Below are 20,068 nucleotides of genomic sequence, written 5' to 3' on the forward strand. Positions count from 1 at the left end.
ACACACACACACACACAGACACATTTTCGCCGAATGTTCGCCCCAGAATAGGGACACTAGAGTTCATGTGGTTAAAAGATATAGATCCAAATGTTACATTGCACAGTGTTTTAATCTCTCTTTCTTTTAACACCTCCATGTCGTCGTTCTGCTCCAAATGTTGCCCCATTAACTGCAATTATCCTCTAATTACTCTTCCATTATAGCTCTGCAGTTAATCTGCGTGTGAATCTCATTCCTCTATACGCTCTGCGGTTTTAGGGAGGATGTGGCAATGCATCGATGCCATTGCAGATTCCCGTTAACACTGTGACTCACTGGGCAAGCACTTCCCTCCGTCTCCCGACCCTTCACCTTGTGTATTGGTTGTAAAGAGCAAAAGGCATTGTGGGAAATGTAGTGAGGAAGCGTCCAGGTCATCTGGGCTTTAAGGATGCCAGAATGTAATTGCTGGAAAAATAGTTGTTTTTTTTGTAACTTTCACCGAGTTTATTTCCAAGCAAAACGTGAAAAGGATTGATTCAATTGAGGCTTTATTCAGTCGATGAGAGTGAGAAGACATAGTTTGGGCCAGCAGGTTCTTTCAAAATGAACAGTTGTGTTTTTAGGACACTTAACAGTTTGACACCAATGTGGAATGGATGTCTGCTACCGTTGACGATGCCAACCTTGCTTGCATAATACTTTATGATAATACAGTATAAAATAGAGCACATAAATTCAATATTAAATGAGACTGCTTAACTACAAACAGACCAGGATGAAAAAGCTAAACTAAGCTTTCCCATAAAAAGTGGGTTTAATGAAGTGATTTAATAGATCTTGTCACTGAAATAGAAGGAATAGATAAAGAGCTATAACGAGCATACGTGTCAATGTATTCTCTTTAATCTCTTCATTTTCTTGATGAGAGATGTTATTCACATATACATAATGTCAGAGAGACCAGAAGTCAGTGACTTCCTGTTTGAAAGGGGAAGTTGATAGGTTCTCAGCACAGCTGGGTCCTCAGATGTAAAGCAGGCCTGGACAAAGATAGCAGATCTCACTGACCCAGCTGTGTGACCCAACTAAAGTACTATATATGCAAAGCTTTGTTTACTAAAATAAATGACAGTATGACGGAATGTCTAAACCGTTTTAGAATGCTGTCTGATTTGGGTTTCTGCCCAAAATTATTGTTAGTGCATCCAAAATAGCAGGGGTTGACACTAAGGTCTCAGAGGCACTTGCCCGTCGGGCAAGTACAGGTCATTTTCTACTTGCCCACAGGTCTTGCCCACTTGCCCGAAAAGTAAATCGTCCTTTATAAAATGATAGGTTAAATTTCAATTTGAATTATTACTTTCTACTTGCGAATTATGGGGCTGCACGATAAAAAATGTCATACCTCAATATGTATGCCAAATATCTAAATAGCTATGAATATGACTATGGGTTGAAGGTAGGGTAAGTGATATTTTTTGGTTAAAACAAAAAGGGTTTTGTTATGGGTTAAAGCTCTATATTCTGATAGTACTCATTGCTATAGAGTGTTTGTTCAGTAACAGGGGTCTCCCCGTCTCTCCAGCTCTTTGATAGACAGAAAATACATTTCCAGTTAGGTGACACCATTTCAGCCAATCAGGAGAGAGTACCCATTTATCAGCTTCATTTTTATAATGTTCCAGTTCCAATTTTACATGCTCATTTCTTTGTGTCATCACTTCCAATTTCACTTGTTTAATCTGTATCCTGTCTGAGTTCTCTGTCCTGATTCGATAAAATTGGTATCCTGACTCGAAAAGGCTTTTTCTGTTTAATAAAAAGAGCTGGAGAGACAACATGTGCACCTGCCCGTGGGGCAACCAGATAGCAAACTTCACCTGCCCTACCATTTTATTTACCTGCCCCGGGCAGGCGGGCAGGTGTTAGTGTCAATCCCTGCAAAATAGGCCTGTTCTCCATGGATCACTGGTAATTTGCAGGGTGAGAATTTAACACACGTGCACGCTCTGCTCAACGTATACTACACACAAACCCATGGCTTTGGGTAAACATAAACATAAACATCGGTGTGTCAAAGACTGTAACAATGTCCACCGTTTTTCTGTCATGTTATGAACTTGGATTCGTGGAATGTGTTTTAGCTTCATTAAATAGCCGAGAGGCTTGCATCACTGTGCATGCGCGAGCGACTCAGTGGCTACACAAAACACACTCGCCCCCATTTTTACTGAGGTTACGTATAGGAATACCTGATGGCGACCATTCCGAGTTTACCGGATTTGACCCAGGACGAGCGTGTTTTGGGGAGAGTGTCATGTCAAGACTGTCATGTCAACATCCACTGCTTTTCTGTCACGTAAAAAGAAAAAGCAATTTTTGACCGTTTTTGTATTAAAAAGTGTTGGTTCTGGCACTGTTTAGGCACCAGCAAGGTTTAAAAAATTACTGGTTTAGCACCGATATCGGATAAAACCCAATCGATACCCATCCCTATGTATGACACGAGAACACAGCGTGATCATGAGACAGAAAGAAAAGGAGAGATGTGAATCATATGACAATGTTCCCACAAGGGGGGATAGCTGTGGGGGGTTTGGAGTATTGGTCAGTCTGCTTGATCTCCTTGTGTGTGCGCACATCTGTGTGTGTTTTCATATATGTGTGTGAGTGAGAGCAGTGTGTGTTGTTTGTGTGTCGGGGGTTCATGTGTATTTGTATATCTGTGTGTGTGTTTTGTGCTCCATGTTTGTATATGTGTATTTATGTGTGTGTAAGTGCACAAGTATCTTTGCATGTTTTTGCATGTCAAGGGTTCATGTGTATATTGTGTATTTGTGTGACCTGTGTGTGTGTGTGTGTGTGTGTGTGTGTGTGTGTGTGTGTGTTCTGTGAATGTTTGTGTTTTGATTCAACCAATCCCCCTCCCCCCCGATTCCCTGATCTTCTCGTCTCTTGTTGTGAGATGCAGGTGTTTTGTCAGACTTGTATATTAACCACTTATACCCTCTATTCTTTGTAAAAACAGAAGTTACAACTGTACTTGGCCCTCTTTTTTTCTGTCTACACAAACAACTGTACTTGGCCCTCTTTTTTTCTGTCTACACAAAATCTCATTGCCAAAAATAGCATATCTACAAAGTCACAACACGTGACGCGTTGTGAACTTGTAGATCTGTTATTTTTGGCTAATATCCCCCCTCCCGGAATATGGATGCTGGGGTTCAAGTGGTTAAGTGGTTCCGTGTCTACTCTACTAAATAAACAGTTGACCAAACAGGCATCTGATTCGCCAAGACTCAGAAGTGCATGAAGGGTTTGAGCCCTTTGAAAAACATATGTTCCGTAACATCTTTCAGTGAGGTTTTTGGGGCTTGCTATTTTTACCCTCTTTTCTTTTCCATTTTCATCCTTTTTAGTCAGATTTTGCTTAATTTAGGGTTAGGGTTTGAATAGAGACAGGAAACTGAGGGCAGAGAGGGAGGAGAACATGCAAAACAGCCAGAATCGAACCGGGGATGATTGTACTGTATCTAGTTCAGTGGTTTTCAAAGTTTTTGTCCCCAAGGCACACCAATGAAGAACACGTCAAAATCTCAAGGCACACCTATATTCATAGCAAAAATAGCAGGTCTACAAGTTCACAATGTGCCGCGAGCTTGTAGATTTTAGGCTATTTTAACTACTTTTGAAAAGTTGTGAAATAAAATAAAAATGTTCATCCAATGACATGCACAACGTAGGGACGCCAGATTGAAAGTGGTTAAAATATATTTTTAGAGTATAGAATTTGCCCTCTTTATTGGGAAATGAGCACTCACAAAGAACTGATATAGTAAATGTAAGAAAATATTCATAACTTGTATTGTTGTATATATCGTCTGTCAGTGGAAACCTCATATGTCCAAAACTGTTACTTTTCAGGATTCAAATAAAAAAAAAGCCAAAGTAGAAGATCTACAAGCTCAAAACGCGTCGCTTCGAGCTTGTGGATCTGCTACTTTGGAGGTAGGAGGTTTATTATGCCCGACGGCAACGATATATATATATTACATGTGTGGTTGTCACAAAATCCCAAGGCACACCTGGACTTGGTCTCACGGTCCATTGGGAACCACTGATCTAGTCAGCTAGTAGTGTGCCCCCATTTTCATTATTCCATATTAGTCTGTGTCTTTTTTTCTTTCAGGCTTATGTGTGTGCGTGCTCCGTGCTGCAGTCGTCCCTATGCACTATGTACAAGGACATAAACCTAAAGAGAATCCCGAAAAAATGTGCTTTGTTTTGTGAAATCCTCACTTCCCAAGGGGGCAGTTCTTAGGGTTAGGGGTTAGTCTTGAGGTTAGAATTAAGGTTAGGCACGTATTGGTTAGAGGTCAGTGAAGGATTATGGTTAACCAGATGAAAGGTCTCAAAACATAGTGTTCCAAATATCACAGAGACAGAGAGACAGACAGACAGGGAGGAACCATCATAGGAGCCTCATACCATCGGACAGGTTTCAACACATGACAAGTTGAGACAACACAGGCCTGGTGAGAATGCTGATGGCTGTTAGAAGACATGTCAGCGGCTCTGCTGCACAGTGGAATAAGTACTCCGGTATTTTACTTAAAGGTCGACGTCGCCCATTTTCAACCTATATTCATATAATTGGATTCCCCATCATCGACCACTTCATCCATGTTTTATACGTTGCTTATTCAAAAAATAGCAGATCTACAAGCTCACAGGGCGACACTTTGTGCCGCACTGCGAGCTTGTACATCTGCTATTTTTGAAAAGAATTCTTGAAAGTGTTTGAAAAATCTTGAATATATATATTTTTTACACAAATCTTCTCTTCTGGGCGGCCCCTGGCACAAACATTTTCAGATGGGGTTCCGCGGCCTAATGCATATCAATTTGGGGGTCCTTGACACGAAAACTACTAATGTAAGACATGTGACTGGCTCTGCAGTCATTAGTTCTAGCAGCAGCAGCAGCAGTGGTTGCTGAGGGTTGCACTTTCTGCAGGACTGGCTCCTTTTCTGTTCTTTTTGGGTTCCACTGCAGGTCGGAGCTGGACCATCTATATTTTTGGATGCTTTGAACTTGGAATTTTATTTTCAAGTGCTAAACACGGATCAAGCTTGTGTGAGCGTGTGCTCGTGATTGTGGCGACTGCACTCACCCAGACATACATACACACGCACATACTCTACATACATACACAGCTCAGGGATGTGCTTGAATTTTGAATAATTAAGGTGCTGGCAAATGTTTGAATTTACTTTAGTAAAAATGCAGTACATACTGTAGGCTATAGTGTAGTTAGACATACTTCGTTGCCCATAGCCTAGTATAGGTCTCTGTCGAGGGTGGAAACCTCATATATCCTAAACTGTTACTTTTCAGGATTCAAATAAAAAAAGTAGCAGATCTACAAGCTCAAAAGGAGTCGGTTCGCGTCACGTTTCGAGCTTGTGGATCTGCTACTTTTGATGCTTTTGTGTGACGCTGTAGTATGATCAAGTAGGGCACTAGTGTAGCACATAAACATACTTAATCGTCGATAGCCTAGCATATGTTCAAAGTGAAATAGTGCATTTGATTCCAACCAATTTTGGAATTCTTTTGGAACCAAATGTCATTCCAACATTGGGCTGGCAAAAAGTGACAGATTTTCTGTGGATTCTTTTAAAATGACTGTACTGTGGGAATGGGAATGAATAATAATCCACCTTTTTTCCTGTTTGGATTGTGCCAATAACATCTGCTGTTCAGATTTACAAACGATGCTGAATTAATGATCATCTTCTGTATGGAACGTTACTCAGACCACATACTGTACAATAGGGCTGTTATTGATTTAAAGAAAGTCTTAGTCGACTAATAGTTATAGGAATTTGTCAACTAATCGATTAGTTCATTGAATCAACAAATCTGCATATTTGCATAATAATGTTTGCTGCATACTGTGCATACTGTACAATCATGCAGAGACCAGCCTTTTCATGGTGGTAAAAGGTTGAGAATTTAACATTCTAATGTTGATTTCACAACAACTATTGAATGTTTATAGCCTGGCATAATTAAAAGGTTATATCTAGAGCAGTGGTTCTCAAACTTTTTCATCTCAAGGACCCCCAAATGGACACTTATTAGCCTGCGGACCCCCATTTGAAAAGATATGCCAGGGACCCCATAAGAGAAGATTTTTACGGCTCTAGCAGTGATTCTCAACCATTTTCATTTCATGCACCCCCAGTTTGACATGCATTAGGGCTACGGACCCCAATTTAATTTGATCTATCTCTGGGACCCCAATTTATATTGTAAAATCAATGTTAATAACTCTTAACTCTGACAGTGTACGGGTCCATTTGGTTCCATTTGTACCCTCTCAGAGTTACTCTCAGAGCTCTCAGAGCTTGGTCGACTAAGACCGAACCTTCCGTCTTCACCGGCTTATCCAAAGTTGGCTCATCACGGAGGTAGCAGTTCCAGCAGGGTGGCCCAGACTTCCCATATCTGCATGCTGGCAGGCCAGCATGCAGATATAATCCCTCCACCCTGTGGCCTCCTCCCAGCTGACTTGCCTGGAAAACTTCCTAGGGCAGATGATTAGCCTAATGTGTATTTTTTCACTCAACAGTAAACAAGCCAACATATAGCGTAGTGTATACAAGGTATCTGCACATTGCTTAAGTGACAATTTAATGACTTTAAGACCTTTTTAATGCCTCTAAAATGAAAAGTAGGTACAGCCCTACTGTGAAGAGAAAATACAACAAAATGTGTGTCTCTAAAAGGTATTAAAACAATGTGGTTGATTTTAAGCTGCGTTCATAGCAGGTGTTGTTGTCTGAGTTCCAGTCATACTGCTCTGTTCTGTCAGCGGAAAGGAAATTGTGGTAATTTATTTTAGCATAATGTTCAAATAACAATGGAATCCGGTTTGCATAAATACAGCCACTTCAAAGACACAGAGGTGATCACAGTGAGCTTTCACTGTCAAATTATAGTGTGGGTGTCAAAGTGTGTCTTTGCATACACACGTACATATGTTATTTAAAGTCATGTACTGTATATTATCATACTTATGCTGTATTATGTGTTTTCAATCAATTGTCTCAGCTGTTACAGGTTTACCTTAACCTGCTGCAATCTGTTTCTTTTTTGTACATTTATGTCATTTGGCACATGAATATTAACTCTCTCAGTGCCAGACCCCGAGTTATCCCGAGTTTTAGGGTTATACCCTCAGTGCCAGAACGAGAAATCCTGAGTAAAAAAAAAAAAAAAAAAAAGTTTTTTTTTTTTTTTTTTTTAAGTGTTCAGAACCCAAGATATCATTATCTGAAGATTTGCAGCTCCATCCACTCTTTGTTTAACCTATAACTGAAAAAGGCTGTATCTCGCTTCCTAAGCACTTTTTTTTTACTTTGAAAAAAAAAAGAAAAAAGTTGGCATGGTTCGCAATAAAAAAGTTTTTTCATTGGCACTGAGAGAGTTAACATAAGTAAAATGTTGGTTGGTTGATTTAATACAATTGATTACAGTACTAATGGACAGGGTAATTGAAGACTTGGTTGCATGCAACTCGATCATAAGGTGTAAAGGTAGCTCTCGTGTTCCTTTCTAGTGTTGGAAAGTGTCTGTTGACGAAAATCTGCTGTTGATTGGACGCTGGGTATGCTTGGGTCGCAAGTTGTAGGGAAGCAAGTTGTAGGGAAGCAAGCTTGGTCGTCTTTAGCCCGCCGGATAGCAGCGAGCTTGTCGTTGAAAAGACGTCAAGCCATAGGCAATTTTTAGCACCATAGTAGCCGTCAGTCGGCGTAGGGCTGTCGGCTCTCAGGTACATTCAGCAACTTTTTTTCGCACCTTCCAACCGACTGATCTCCCGACTTCATTCGACTGCCAGTCTGTAGTAATCTGTAGTAGTCTGTTTGGTGGAGAGCTACCTTTAGCAAAAAGGTCACGCTGCAAAAAATGCAGAGTGCTGTCATGGCACAACTGAAGTCAGCTGTGTGTCTGCTTCAGGCCTCCATGCTCCGGGTCCTGGGGGACGATTAAACATTCAATTAACAACATTCCACACATTTCTGCGTCCGTTGCTTTGTATCTGCCTCTCTCCGTCTCTCTTTCTCTTCATCCTTCCCCTCCTTTCGAGATATTCTGAGGCCAACTGGTTAGCTCTTCTCTGGCCGGGAAGCGGTGATGATGTCATATTCAGAATTCCGAGCCATTCTGAGCCATGACTGAGCACTTTTACAGACTTTAGCAGGAACGCAGGGCAAGCTAGGCTGGGCCCTTTCACTTCTCATATCCTATGCAAGCCAGAGGAAATGCATTACATTCCTGGCCCTGGCAGACAGACAGACAGGTATGCTGCCTGGCAGACAGACATGCAGACAGACAGACATGCAGGCAGACAGGCAGGCAGGCTGCCTGGCAGACAGACATGCAGGCTGACAGACAGGCAGGCAGGCTGCGTGGCAGACAGACATGCAGGCTGACAGACAGGCAGGCAGGCAGTGGGAAATGCATTACATTCCTGGCCCTGGCAGGCAGACAGACAGGCAGGCTGACAGAAAGGCAGGCTGTGGGAAATGCATTAGATTCCTGGCCATGGCAAGCAGGCAGACAGGCAAGCAAGCAGGCTGGCAGACAGATAGTCAGACAGACAGTATGGTATAGAAGAAGGACTGTCCCTCTGGCAGCTAACGGGCCTCCAGGAATTTATCATGGCAATCCCTCAGGGTGCTGTCTGGGTATTGTGTGTGTGTGTGTATATGCGCGCACGTGCGCGTGTGCGTGCGTGTGCGTGTGCGCGTTAAAAAAGCTACCTTCTTTAGAACTGTATCCACAGCAACGTAAACAAAGGCAGAACATCAGTTTGTTTTTTTCCAGAATTAACAGACTGCATAATAATGCTTTAATTTATCAAACAGAGTTGAGTATTCAGCAAAGCTGTGTAGGAAACAACTCAGTTCTCGCCCTGATGGAGACCTTAACCGGTCGAAACATGTTGCCATTTTTATAGAATAGAATAGAAAATTTGTTTTAACTTTACTTCCTCTTCTTCAATTTTTTTGAGTGCTTGGATCTCCTCTTCCTTTTTAAAGGGCCATTCACACTGAGCACTATAACTATAACTATCATTCTCCATTGTAATTTTTAATGGCCCTTAGGTGTACATTCCCGCTGATCCTAGAAGCACCTTCAATACACTTTTAAGACATTTTTATCTCATATGAGCACCCGGTTGGCCTCTGTGTTTTTCCTCTGCAACTCATTTTTACAGTTGGAAGGACTTGAGTAGAGTGGATAGAAAAATAACACGAGTAGGATACTCCTACTCGAGTCCTGGGGGAGAGGTCAACACACGCACGCACACACACACACACACACACACACACACACACACACACACACACTTACATTCTGTGTTTGATGTATATCTCTTTACTAGTCACTCTATATTTGTAGTTAAATTACATTCTGTGTTTCTTTGTCTGTGTGTGTGTGTGTGTGTGTGTGTGTGTGTGTGTGTGTGTGTGTGTGTGTGTGTGTGTGTGTGGGGGTGTGTGTGTGTGTGTGTGTCTCTGTCTGTGTGTTGTTTCAGGATAAAGTTCGTAGTCGAGGTTTGGTGAAGAACTCCACTCTGGAAGAGTCAGACGCTCAGAATCTGGAGGCAGTTGCCTTCTGTCAGCACATCTCAACCACGTAAGACACATTCACACACACCCTGTTGCTGCATTTGACAAATCAATAATACAGAAGTAATGTGGTATTATATAATGGGTTTGGGTGGAGTGGTGATGTAGCCGTGCTCAGGGACTTTATCTCATGGCTAGAACAATACCAACACCCACAAACAGTCCTCCGTCTGCCCTGTCTGCCCTGTCTGTCTGTCTGTCTGTCGGTCTGCCCTGTCTGTCTGTTTGTCTACAGCACTGTTTCCCAAACAGTGGGTCGGGGCCCATTTGTGGGTCGCGGACACATTTTTATGGGTCACGAGTAAATAAATATCTTTTATATAATTATAATAATAATAATAATAAAAAAAAAATTGTTTGTTTCCTATTCATTTTGTTTTAAATTATTATTTCCAAACATGTTTTAAAAAAATGTAAGAACCTATCAAAAACAAAGAAATTCCATGAAAACAAATGTTTAAAGAAGTAGTGATAATAGCCGATCTACAAGCTCCTGACACGTTGTGAGCTTGTAGATCTGCTATTTTCACTAGTTTGGGTCCTGGGGAGACATCAAATTTCCCTTTTGGGTCTCGAGCTAAAAGGTTTGGGAACCAGTGGTCTACAGCATCTGTCTGTCTGTCCGCCTCCTTGCCTGGCTAGTTTGCTGTCTGTCTGCAGCACACAGTCTACGTGCTCCCTGTTGAGAAGGAACTTTGAGTTCCATAAGAAAATAACTGAGGAACGGACAGCAAAAATAGACTCACTACATAATCATCTCTCAAAAGATCTGCCAACAAACTGCTGGCATATACAGCATGCACAGGCGCACATGCACACATGCACGAACGCATCCACGCACAGGGGCGCACACACGCACATGCACAAACGCATGCATGCACAAACGCATGCGCGCGCGCATGCATGCATGCACAAACGCATGCACACACGGGTGACACGCACGCATGCACTAACGCATGCACGCACAGTCAGGTTTTGTAAGGTTATACATTGTCAGAATCCATGTTGTTTGTGTATGCGTTAAATGAGTGACTTTGAGAGCTATTTCACCTTAAAATGTAAGTCAAAGGGGAGGCTAATTTGAATTTCGCACTTTTAATCAACGGAGCAACTAACGGAAGATATCTGGCCAATGTTTTGGAGTTACATCATTCATTGCAAGGTAACTGCACATCCCAAACCTCTAGCAAAGTGTCACTTTGTTTTAAGAGGCTAAAGCCCAGTAAACACACATTGTTCTTGTTGTATTCATGCCAAGCTGCACTCCTGGCCTGTTGTTCCTAAAGGAACAGCTGAGAAATCACATCCTAGAACTATTTTGTAGAGCTCGGTGTGTTTTCCCTAGAATGTATTTGAATTCATGCATTTTAGGCATTTCTTTTTTTACTACCGGGTTTAACTCCTAATTTGCATATTGTTTTGTGTGGTTTTGTCAAACATCCCTGACATATGTATGTATAACATTATGTCAACAAAACCTTCCCTTGCCTTTACTGTTGAAATGGCACTTATATTTGGAGCACTCTTTTTAAAGGTGACCTGGCTTCATAATGTAATTAACAGAAAGTCTCTTACATTAAAGGATGACATATTCAACAGAATGTCCTTTGAGGAGTTTGTTTATGTGGTGGGGGCTCTTAAAATAGCTGTTTTTAGTAACAGAATCATTTCTCAGGCCGGGATAACCACTTTCATCCAATCAGCTGATAGAACTCATACAGGATAAACAAGTGAAATTGAAAGTAATAAGCAGACAAAATTGAACACTGGAGCACTATAAAATTACATAAATTATCTTTGTCAGGTTTTCTCCTGTTTGCAGGATTGTTAGAGCCTACAGCAATCATTACTATTGGAAGATAGAGATTTAACTTTTTAACAAAAACCTTTTCTTTTAACAAAAACATCACATCACTTACTCTCCTTTAACCCTTGCATACCTTTTTTAGGCATGTCATAGGTGAAAATGTCCACATTTATTTAGAAAATAGGGTGTGTGTGTGTGTGTGTGTGTGTGTGTACAAATATATATATAATATATATATATATATATATTTTTCCCCCGATTTGTGTATATATATACAGTATATATTATTCACAACACACGTACGTATATAATTTGTTGTGATGCGACACGTTGTGAGCTTGTGTCACCTCTCTTTGTTTGGTTTTATCAAATAAAAGGTGTAATCTCTGGCTCTTTCTGTACACATCCAGAGTCCGCTCTCGGTTCCCCCACGGCGACGTGTCCACCAACCCCGGCTACGTCCTCAGCCCCGTCATCGTCCTGCGTGACGGAGGAGGGGACAACGTCCCGTCCGTCAAGGTGTCCATCGAGATCTCAGACTCCCAGGAGCCTGTCACCTTCACCTGTGACGGTAAGAAAACACCAACAACAAACCAATGTCCATCAAAGGAGAATAGAGTACCGAAGTCTGACGTAATTTACGCATCCTACCCGGTTCACGTTTTTTTCCCCCCAATCTGAATTCTCAGAGACGTTTTTAATATCGGGTCATATAAGAACTGTGTTCCAAAAATAAACAAATGAGCCCGGCGGTTTGACTCGTATGGATATTAAGCATCAACTGGCGGCGAATTAATAAAAATTTCGCCAGAAACAGACTGTATCAAATATGAGTGACTGGCTATCATAAACAATACAGAGCCACCTCCCTGAAAATATCGCAGGGGCAATTTGTTTATTTTTGGACCACCATTCTTATATGAGACAATTCTAAGATGACCCAATGTTATTTTCCATAGAGAAAAAACTTCCGTGGCCCAGGGGATGAGCGAGTGACGTCAGGACTTCTGTACTCTATCGGCACTTTATTAACCCGCACACACTCAAATCACCTCTGCTATTGTAATTGTGTTCTACGATTTGGAATAGAATTCCCCTCACTCTTGTCATGATAATTCCCAGCACCTAAAAATATGTGTATTATCCATTTGAATGTACTTGCTTTGGCAGAGCACTGTAAATCTGTCTGGGGACGGACATGGCACTCCACTGCTTATATTGTCCAAAGATCATCAGGCTTTATAACCGAACCTTCACCCCACACACACACACACACACACACACACACACACACACACACACACACACACACACACACACACACACACACACACACACACACACACACACACACACACACACCCCCACACACACACACACACACACACACACACACACACACAGTACTGTACAGACTAGTGTGGGGAAATGGAGCAGATTCCAATCTTAACAGCCACTGGGCCCTGCCTGCAAGCCTAGCAGGAAGCGACCGAGGAACCCTTCCCCTTTAAGAGTGAACCACAGAGATTGGAGATAAGAACGCCAGGCGAGGAGGCTCTGGAGGAGGAAACAGCATTCACAGCTGCCAGCTTCTACTCCTCTACCCCTCCTCCCTCTCTCGCTCTCTCTCTCTCTCCTCTTTTCTTGTTCTGTTTTCTTTTCTCTGTCGTGGGAAGCACACCACGTTCCTTTTCATGAACAAATAAAGGTTGTGCCCTCACCCAGACGAGCAGAAGACAGGCTGTGTTTCTTGTTCCCTTGCCCACTGTTAGGCAAGGGGACTTGTTGGCAGGGTTCCTGTGTAGCCGGAGTGTGTAGGACATGCCACCTACACTGCCCAGGGTTAAAGGGTGATAGAAATGTGCGGCTGGTGTACCGTGGCACTGTGAGGCATTTCAGCGGTGAAGAAAAGGTGTTTGACGAGTTCAGGGGTCAAATGATGAATCTAAGATCCGGTTAAATTGATTGTCTGAATCGAATTTTTGTTTCTTATTTGGATACAGAAGAGGTGGGCACTAGGGACATCTGGGCACCTCGATGTAAAATTGGCTATTTTGTCCAAAATGTCAAAGTAATGTAAAGTATACATGATGTGAACATGCACAGTACATCATTATTAGACTTAAATTTATCCTTCAACTTCTTGTTTATGCCCCAAAATGACTGGATATACAGGTTTTGTAGCCATTTGTAGCAATTGTAGAAATATTAGACCTTAATTGTCAAATGTTTAAGCATGTTCTAATCATCTGTACTTTACTTTACTTAAAAACATTTTCCAAATATTAAATTTTTTTACATTTTGGCCAATTTAACACTGAGGTGCCCACTGTTCCTTGGTGCCCACCTATCCTGTTACCTCTTATTTGACATAGCAGGGACAGTGGATAACCCTCCCAGATCTATATTCCCTAGACAGGGTATAGGTACAGCAGGCAACCAAGTTTAATAACATTTTAGTATTATTATAAAATGTAGAGATGTCTGTTTGGGTTCATATAACTTGTGATGAGCAGTTACCCATCACAAGTTCAGACATGCAAAAGTGTCACTTTTCAGCTACAGTCACCTTTTTGAACCCAAATAGGGCAATTGTGTGACACCTGACCCGAAAGAAAACATCATGTTGTCACCTTTTTCACCTCAGGGCTGTTTGCATGCCTGCAAGTTACAAGTTACTCACTTAGTGGTTACAGCCTTAATTGAGTAAGGTGTTTTGTTATTGGATGTGGACTGCTGTCACTGATGCCAAGCTCCCTGCTGGCTGGCAGCCTATCACTGCCTTCATGTTTGAAGACTAAGGCCCTGTTTAGACTGCAGTCAAATCCGATTTATTTCTCAAATTCGATAGGGCCGACTGTTCACACTGTTATTTGTAAGTGATCAGATCTGTGTGTTCAGACTGATTTAAACAACGTCAACCCAGTCAACCCCAATTCTTGCACTCTCTAATGACGTTAGTGGCGCTTGGGTCGTGCTGCAAGTGATGTTTTGGACAGTTGGATATGCGACTTGGGTGGTTAGAGCAGGTTAGAGCGTTCAGACTGAGACGCATCTTTAGAATTCAGATTTGAATCGCATTTGAAACCACCTCTGAATGTGCCTCAAGTCGGATTTGTAAAAAATTGTTTTTTTCAGTTTAGACTTCATGAAACAAATTGGATTCCAATCTGGATATGGAAAAAATCTGATATATTTGGCTTCCAGTCTAAACAGGGCCTAATAATCCTAACAGTGTAACCAACTTCTGTCTGTCTGTCTGCATCTGAAACAACAAAGTTGCTTGTGTGTGTGTGACAGAGAGTGATAGTACTCAGTGCCAGGCAAGAACATGTGTTCCTTTCTACTCTACTGTGTGTCAACCTTATTGATTCCTCCCCCCCTTCCCACTAACGCTTGAAATAACAGCATGTCGTCATATGTGTGTGTTTGTGTCCAGGAACACTGTGTCTCACTCTTTGTAACAGTCATTAATGTCTCACTTCCTTTCTTCAGAACAGCCCGGTCTAACTTCAACAACCTTGGAAGAGCCTGCTTCCTACTCTCTGCTTTACAAAGAAAAAAAGCTACTTCCCTACTTCCTAGAAACCTCACCTTCCCTGTTTGCAGTTAATGTCAAGTGTCACATTTCAAGTCATGTCAAGTCAGACTTTGTGTAGCACACTAATGTTCAGTGGAACCCACATTTAATCGGAAATGCATACAGGAATACATGCCAGAAATAGACTATTAAAATATGCATAGATATACTGTACTGTACATAGATGTTTTTGGGGGCGGCCGTACCTGAATGGGTAGAGAGGCTGCCTGGGAAACAGAATGTCCCGGGTTCGATTACCGGCTCCGGAAATGTGTCAAGGTGTCCCTGAGCAAGACACTTAACCCCTTAACTGCCACCCCACCCGCTGTCCGTGTCCACTCCCCTATTTGCCAGTGATTAGATCGGATTTGTTCTTTTTATTATTTTTATATATCATCTTGTTTTCGACCTACAGTATATCTGCATTAGTTGCTGTGGCCTTAGACTGCCCCAACGCTCCTGATTTCGTGTATAGAGGGGCGGGTGTAAAGAGCCGGCGAGAGATTGCGGCTGATCCCATTGGTTCACCGATCTGTCCGTCAACCCCCGCCCCGTTAACACAACATTACGAGCGACGCCCACTGCACTTGGTTGGTTGGGAAGTGAAACACTTCCTCATACCGAGTACACCGACGCGCTGGGCCAGGCTTTTATTTTTTAGCAACACTAAACAATAAAAGCCTGGAGATCGAGGCTACTGTGGCCTAAACTTATACTCTGTCATACAACAGTGTCGCTCACCAAAAATAGCACATTTGCAAGCTCACAACGTGTCGCGATAGTGACGTGCTGTGAGCTTGTAGATTGGCTATTTTCGGCTAGCGACACCATCATACAATGAAGTATAAATCAAGCTTCAGTGTCCACAATGAGACACATCTCTAGAAAATCATTCCAAACCACCTAGGAATGTGGTTCAAATCAGATTTGTGAATATCCATTTCAATGTGTTTATTTCTTTCTTCTTCTCGTTGTTCAGAGATGATAAAACCAATCTGATTACAATCTGGATAGGCCAAAAATCTGATTTGGGATGCTAGTCTGAACATGGCCTTAGTCTGAAGATGACCCGTGCACAGATCTGGTTAACTGTTAACGACAGCAGGTAGCAGATGTTTAGGCCTACTTCTAGACTCTGTGACTGTCCTCAAATTTATCTTAACAACATTAACCCTGGTGTACCTGTTCTGAGTCATTATAATGACGCCATCAAGGCCTGCCAAAATACATTTTAGTCGACTAAATCAACTGTAGATTTAGTTGGTTAAAATGGTATTTAGTCAACTAAAACTAGACTAAAACTAAAACATTTCAGGGGACTAAAATTATGACTAAAACTCAATGGAATTTTTATCAAAAGACTACGACTAAAACTAAATAAAATTTGCTGTCAAAATTAACACTGATTAGGTTGCGGGCATAAAAAACAAACCGCTTTCTATGGACAATGCCCCTACTGTTGTCAGCTTGAAACCAGTGAAAACATTGCAGATTAATCTCTGTTAACTTCCTACAGTGTTCTTATCAGGTCAGGTTTAATTTCCTTTCTTCACTCCCCAGCTTCCTACGTTCCTCATTTACATTTACTTTCTCTCACTTCAGAGTTGAACTGAGGTCGCTTCGCTTCCTGTGTCCCAGATTCCTTGGGCACTTCCTATCCTTTCTAACCATCCCTATTAACCTTATTAACACTCTGGCTTCCTAAAATAAATACCCACCTCCTTCTTGCTGTATAATGTATTAGGCCTACACTTTACATCTGACATTAACATGCATGCATGCATGCAACATTGGAATCAAGTCCTTCCCACACAAAATGAAGAAGGCTGCTCTCATCTCTTCCTTCTAATACTTAATGTACATCATGTAGAAAATAGGCTGTCATTCAAGTCCAAGTTTAAATACGGTAGTTGATATTGTAATCTGCATTCTGCAATCAGTCTGTCTCCCAATGCATATTGGCTGTATTGATACCTGGATTTCTACTGTATGTGAATATTTGTTATCTGAACACCCAAGACACATTTCACTTTTCTGGTTCTATTTGGTTGGTCGTCCTGATTTCTCACTTCCCTTGCCAACCTGCCTCAATGTTGATATTTACTTTATGTTCAATGCCCCCAGTTCCTTGCCGTCTTTCGTTTCCTAGGGTATAGGTTCTTGCTGCCTGTTTCCTGGTTGACTCCCAGGGTTGTGGTGGGCACTGGGCAGTGTGTGCTGACCCAGTTAGTTTGTGTTTGGATTCCTCTGATTGGCTACAGTGACCAAGGTCAGATAGCTGCACTCAGGAACAATGGGCCTCAGTTCTCCTCCAAGCCTGGACAGACAGACATCTCATTGCCTGTCTGTCTTTCTTGTTTCATTTTGTGTCTTTATTTTCTCTCCTCCTGTTCTCTCCATCGCTCTTTGTATCTCTTTATTTGCCTTACCCTCTCTGTCTGTCTTTCTTCTCTAACCCATTAAGACCTGTGGCCGATTTTACAAATGTCTTCTAAATCCTAACAGTTTTCTGAAAAACATTTGTTTCTATTTCAGTGGTTCTCAACCTTTTTCCATCTCAAAGACCCCCAAAATTATATGTATTTGGCCGCGGACCCCCATCTCAAAATATTTTGTTCCAGGGACTCTCAGAAGCAAAGATTTGAAAATGTTAATTATATTTAAAGATTTTTCAAAAATAGCAGATCTACAAGCTCGTAGTGCGGCACAAAGTGCCCTTACTTCTACCCATCCGTCGCTGTTCCCTTTTCCTAAACGCAATTCTCGGAAAACCAACACGGGAATGCACTCCTCTCTACCAAGATAGATCTGTTCGCCTGCTCACCTCTGTTCCACGCACTATCCAAGCTGCCTCTCCCCCGTGTAATGACTTATTTAATGGCTCAGACTTATGCACCCTGTCATTCTATCCTCGTATTTCTTTCCAATGCGGCGCCATTCTTTATCGTCCCTGAAGGAAACGGTTCTCAACCCACAATACTGCAAGTTTGTGTTTACCTGGAAATTAGACCCTGATTACACAACTAGAATAGAAACCAGCTTCCAGTTGACAACCAGTGTATTAAGAGTGTTTATAATCACATATAATACATTTTAAAAAGATAATAATAAATAATAATATAGGGATAGTTTTTTATAGTTACATCGTTTTTATTTTATAAATTGTTTTTTTTAATTGTTTTTACGGGAACATAGCCAATCTTAACAACAAAAGATATAGACAAACATCAGTTAATATAGGCGCATTAAGTGCAGTGTGAAATGCAAATTTGTCCTTTAGACATGAGATACTACATCAGTTCTTTTGACGTGTGTCTATTTTTGAGAAGAGAAGAAGAGTTGATTCTCTTGGCGTTGACGTCCAACCACAAAGCATCAGGGGATTCCTGACATTCTCTGGAGAGAGAGAGAGAGAGAGACATGGGGAGAGAGAGAGAGAGAGAGAGAGAGGGGTTGAAATGCTGGTCATGAGGAGGTTGCAGCCTCTTTGTACTTTTTACTTCTCCTGTTGACCTTTGACCCCTAAAACCCACCCACCTCTCTCTCTACTGCAGGAGTCTTCAACAGGGGGTCCGGGACCCCTATGGGGTCCTCAGAGTTACTACAGGGGTGCCGCCAAGTCTTTGTATGATAGCATTATTTACTTTAGCCACTTGAACCCTAGCATCCCTATTCTGAGGGGAACATTAACATGAATCCCACACAAAACTACACAATGATAGTGTTGTCAAACAACTCTATGAAATCTATGAAAATACAATATGTAGTGGGGGTCCCTGCTTCATCTCTCAGCTTGGGTCCTTGGCCTGAAAAACGTTGAAGATCCCTGCTCTACTGGCTTTGGATTGTTCTTTAGATTTTTTTTGTTGCTCATGTGTATTTGAATGTCTCTCTCTCTCTCTCTCTCTCGCTCTCGCTCTCGCTCTCGCTCTCTCTCTCTCTCTCTCTCTCTCTCTCACTCTGATATCACTGGTCTGGTACTGTTACATTGTTTATTATTTTTATGCTCTATGAGCTCATGGCAGGCTGTCACATGTAGTGCAGTAACTGTGACTTCTGGTACTTGTAGATATACGCCCAGTTGTTCATCAGAGGTTGTGTTGTGATATGATGTGATGTTGGATTTAATTAGAAGTTGATTTTCATGAATGGTGTCTCTCTTATGCATGCAATCTTTATCTCTATGTGTCTCTCTTTCTCTTGTCTATGTTCCTACCTGTCATTGTTGTTGAAGCCATGCTACAGTATATGCATGTGTCGGTTTGGTGAGTGCATGATGGAGTCACATTCCTGCTCTTTGCTATTTTAGCATTTCTCCTTCCTGTTGCTTTTAACAAACACTTGAAACTGCTTCTTTGCTTTTGCTCTATTTGTTTTTTTTGTTTTTGTTACCCCGGCAAGGGCTAACTTAGGTCAAGGATGCTCCACCATACTTCAGCCTGATTGGAACTTGAGGCCAGTATCAGAGTCTATCATTGGCTGGTACCTCTTCCTACCTTCTGTCCTGTAGGCTACTCTAGCTGTGGTGCCTAGTTGATGTGCTAGTAGCATAGTGCTTTCAACCTAACTCTTAATGTATAATTGTGTGTGTGTGTGTGTGTGTGTGTGTGTGTGTGTGTGTGTGTGTGTGTGTGTGTGTGTGTGTGTGTGTGTGTGTGTGTGTGTGTGTGTGTGTGTGTGTGTGTGTGTGTGTGTGTGTGTGTGTGTGTGTGTGTGTGTGTGTGTGTGTGTGTGTGTGTGTGTGTGTAGTTGTACTGTATTCATTGTAGTTGATGTTGCACCCAGTGCAACATACCAGTTGTAAAACCCCAACCAGGTACAGCTGGTATGTTGCACTGGGTGGGTGGGTTATAATTTTAATGAAATCAAGTAATTTTGAGTCAGAAACTGGTTGTGTGGGTGTGATAATTTTGGTGGGGGGGGGGTCTGGGGGTCCTCCCCCAGCAACCTTTTAACGGAGTATATGTAATTTCCTGTATTCTGGTGCATTTT

At 41.8% G+C, this 20,068-nt stretch overlaps 1 protein-coding gene across 1 annotated transcript in view; it reads left to right on the forward strand.

The window, feature by feature from the left end:
- The window catches only part of pik3c2a (phosphatidylinositol-4-phosphate 3-kinase, catalytic subunit type 2 alpha), an 87,813-nt gene that overhangs the window by 24,161 nt on the left and 43,584 nt on the right, over positions 1 to 20,068 (forward strand). The window contains exons 3-4 of the mRNA XM_080437929.1: positions 9,596 to 9,696; positions 11,907 to 12,067. Of these exons, the coding sequence (XP_080294055.1) occupies positions 9,596 to 9,696; positions 11,907 to 12,067 (262 nt within the window). The remainder of the gene's footprint in view (positions 1 to 9,595; positions 9,697 to 11,906; positions 12,068 to 20,068) is intronic.

This window comes from Gymnoscopelus braueri (genome assembly GCF_963280865.1).
Source record: "Gymnoscopelus braueri genome assembly, chromosome: 9".
NCBI classification, from domain to species: domain Eukaryota; kingdom Metazoa; phylum Chordata; class Actinopteri; order Myctophiformes; family Myctophidae; genus Gymnoscopelus; species Gymnoscopelus braueri.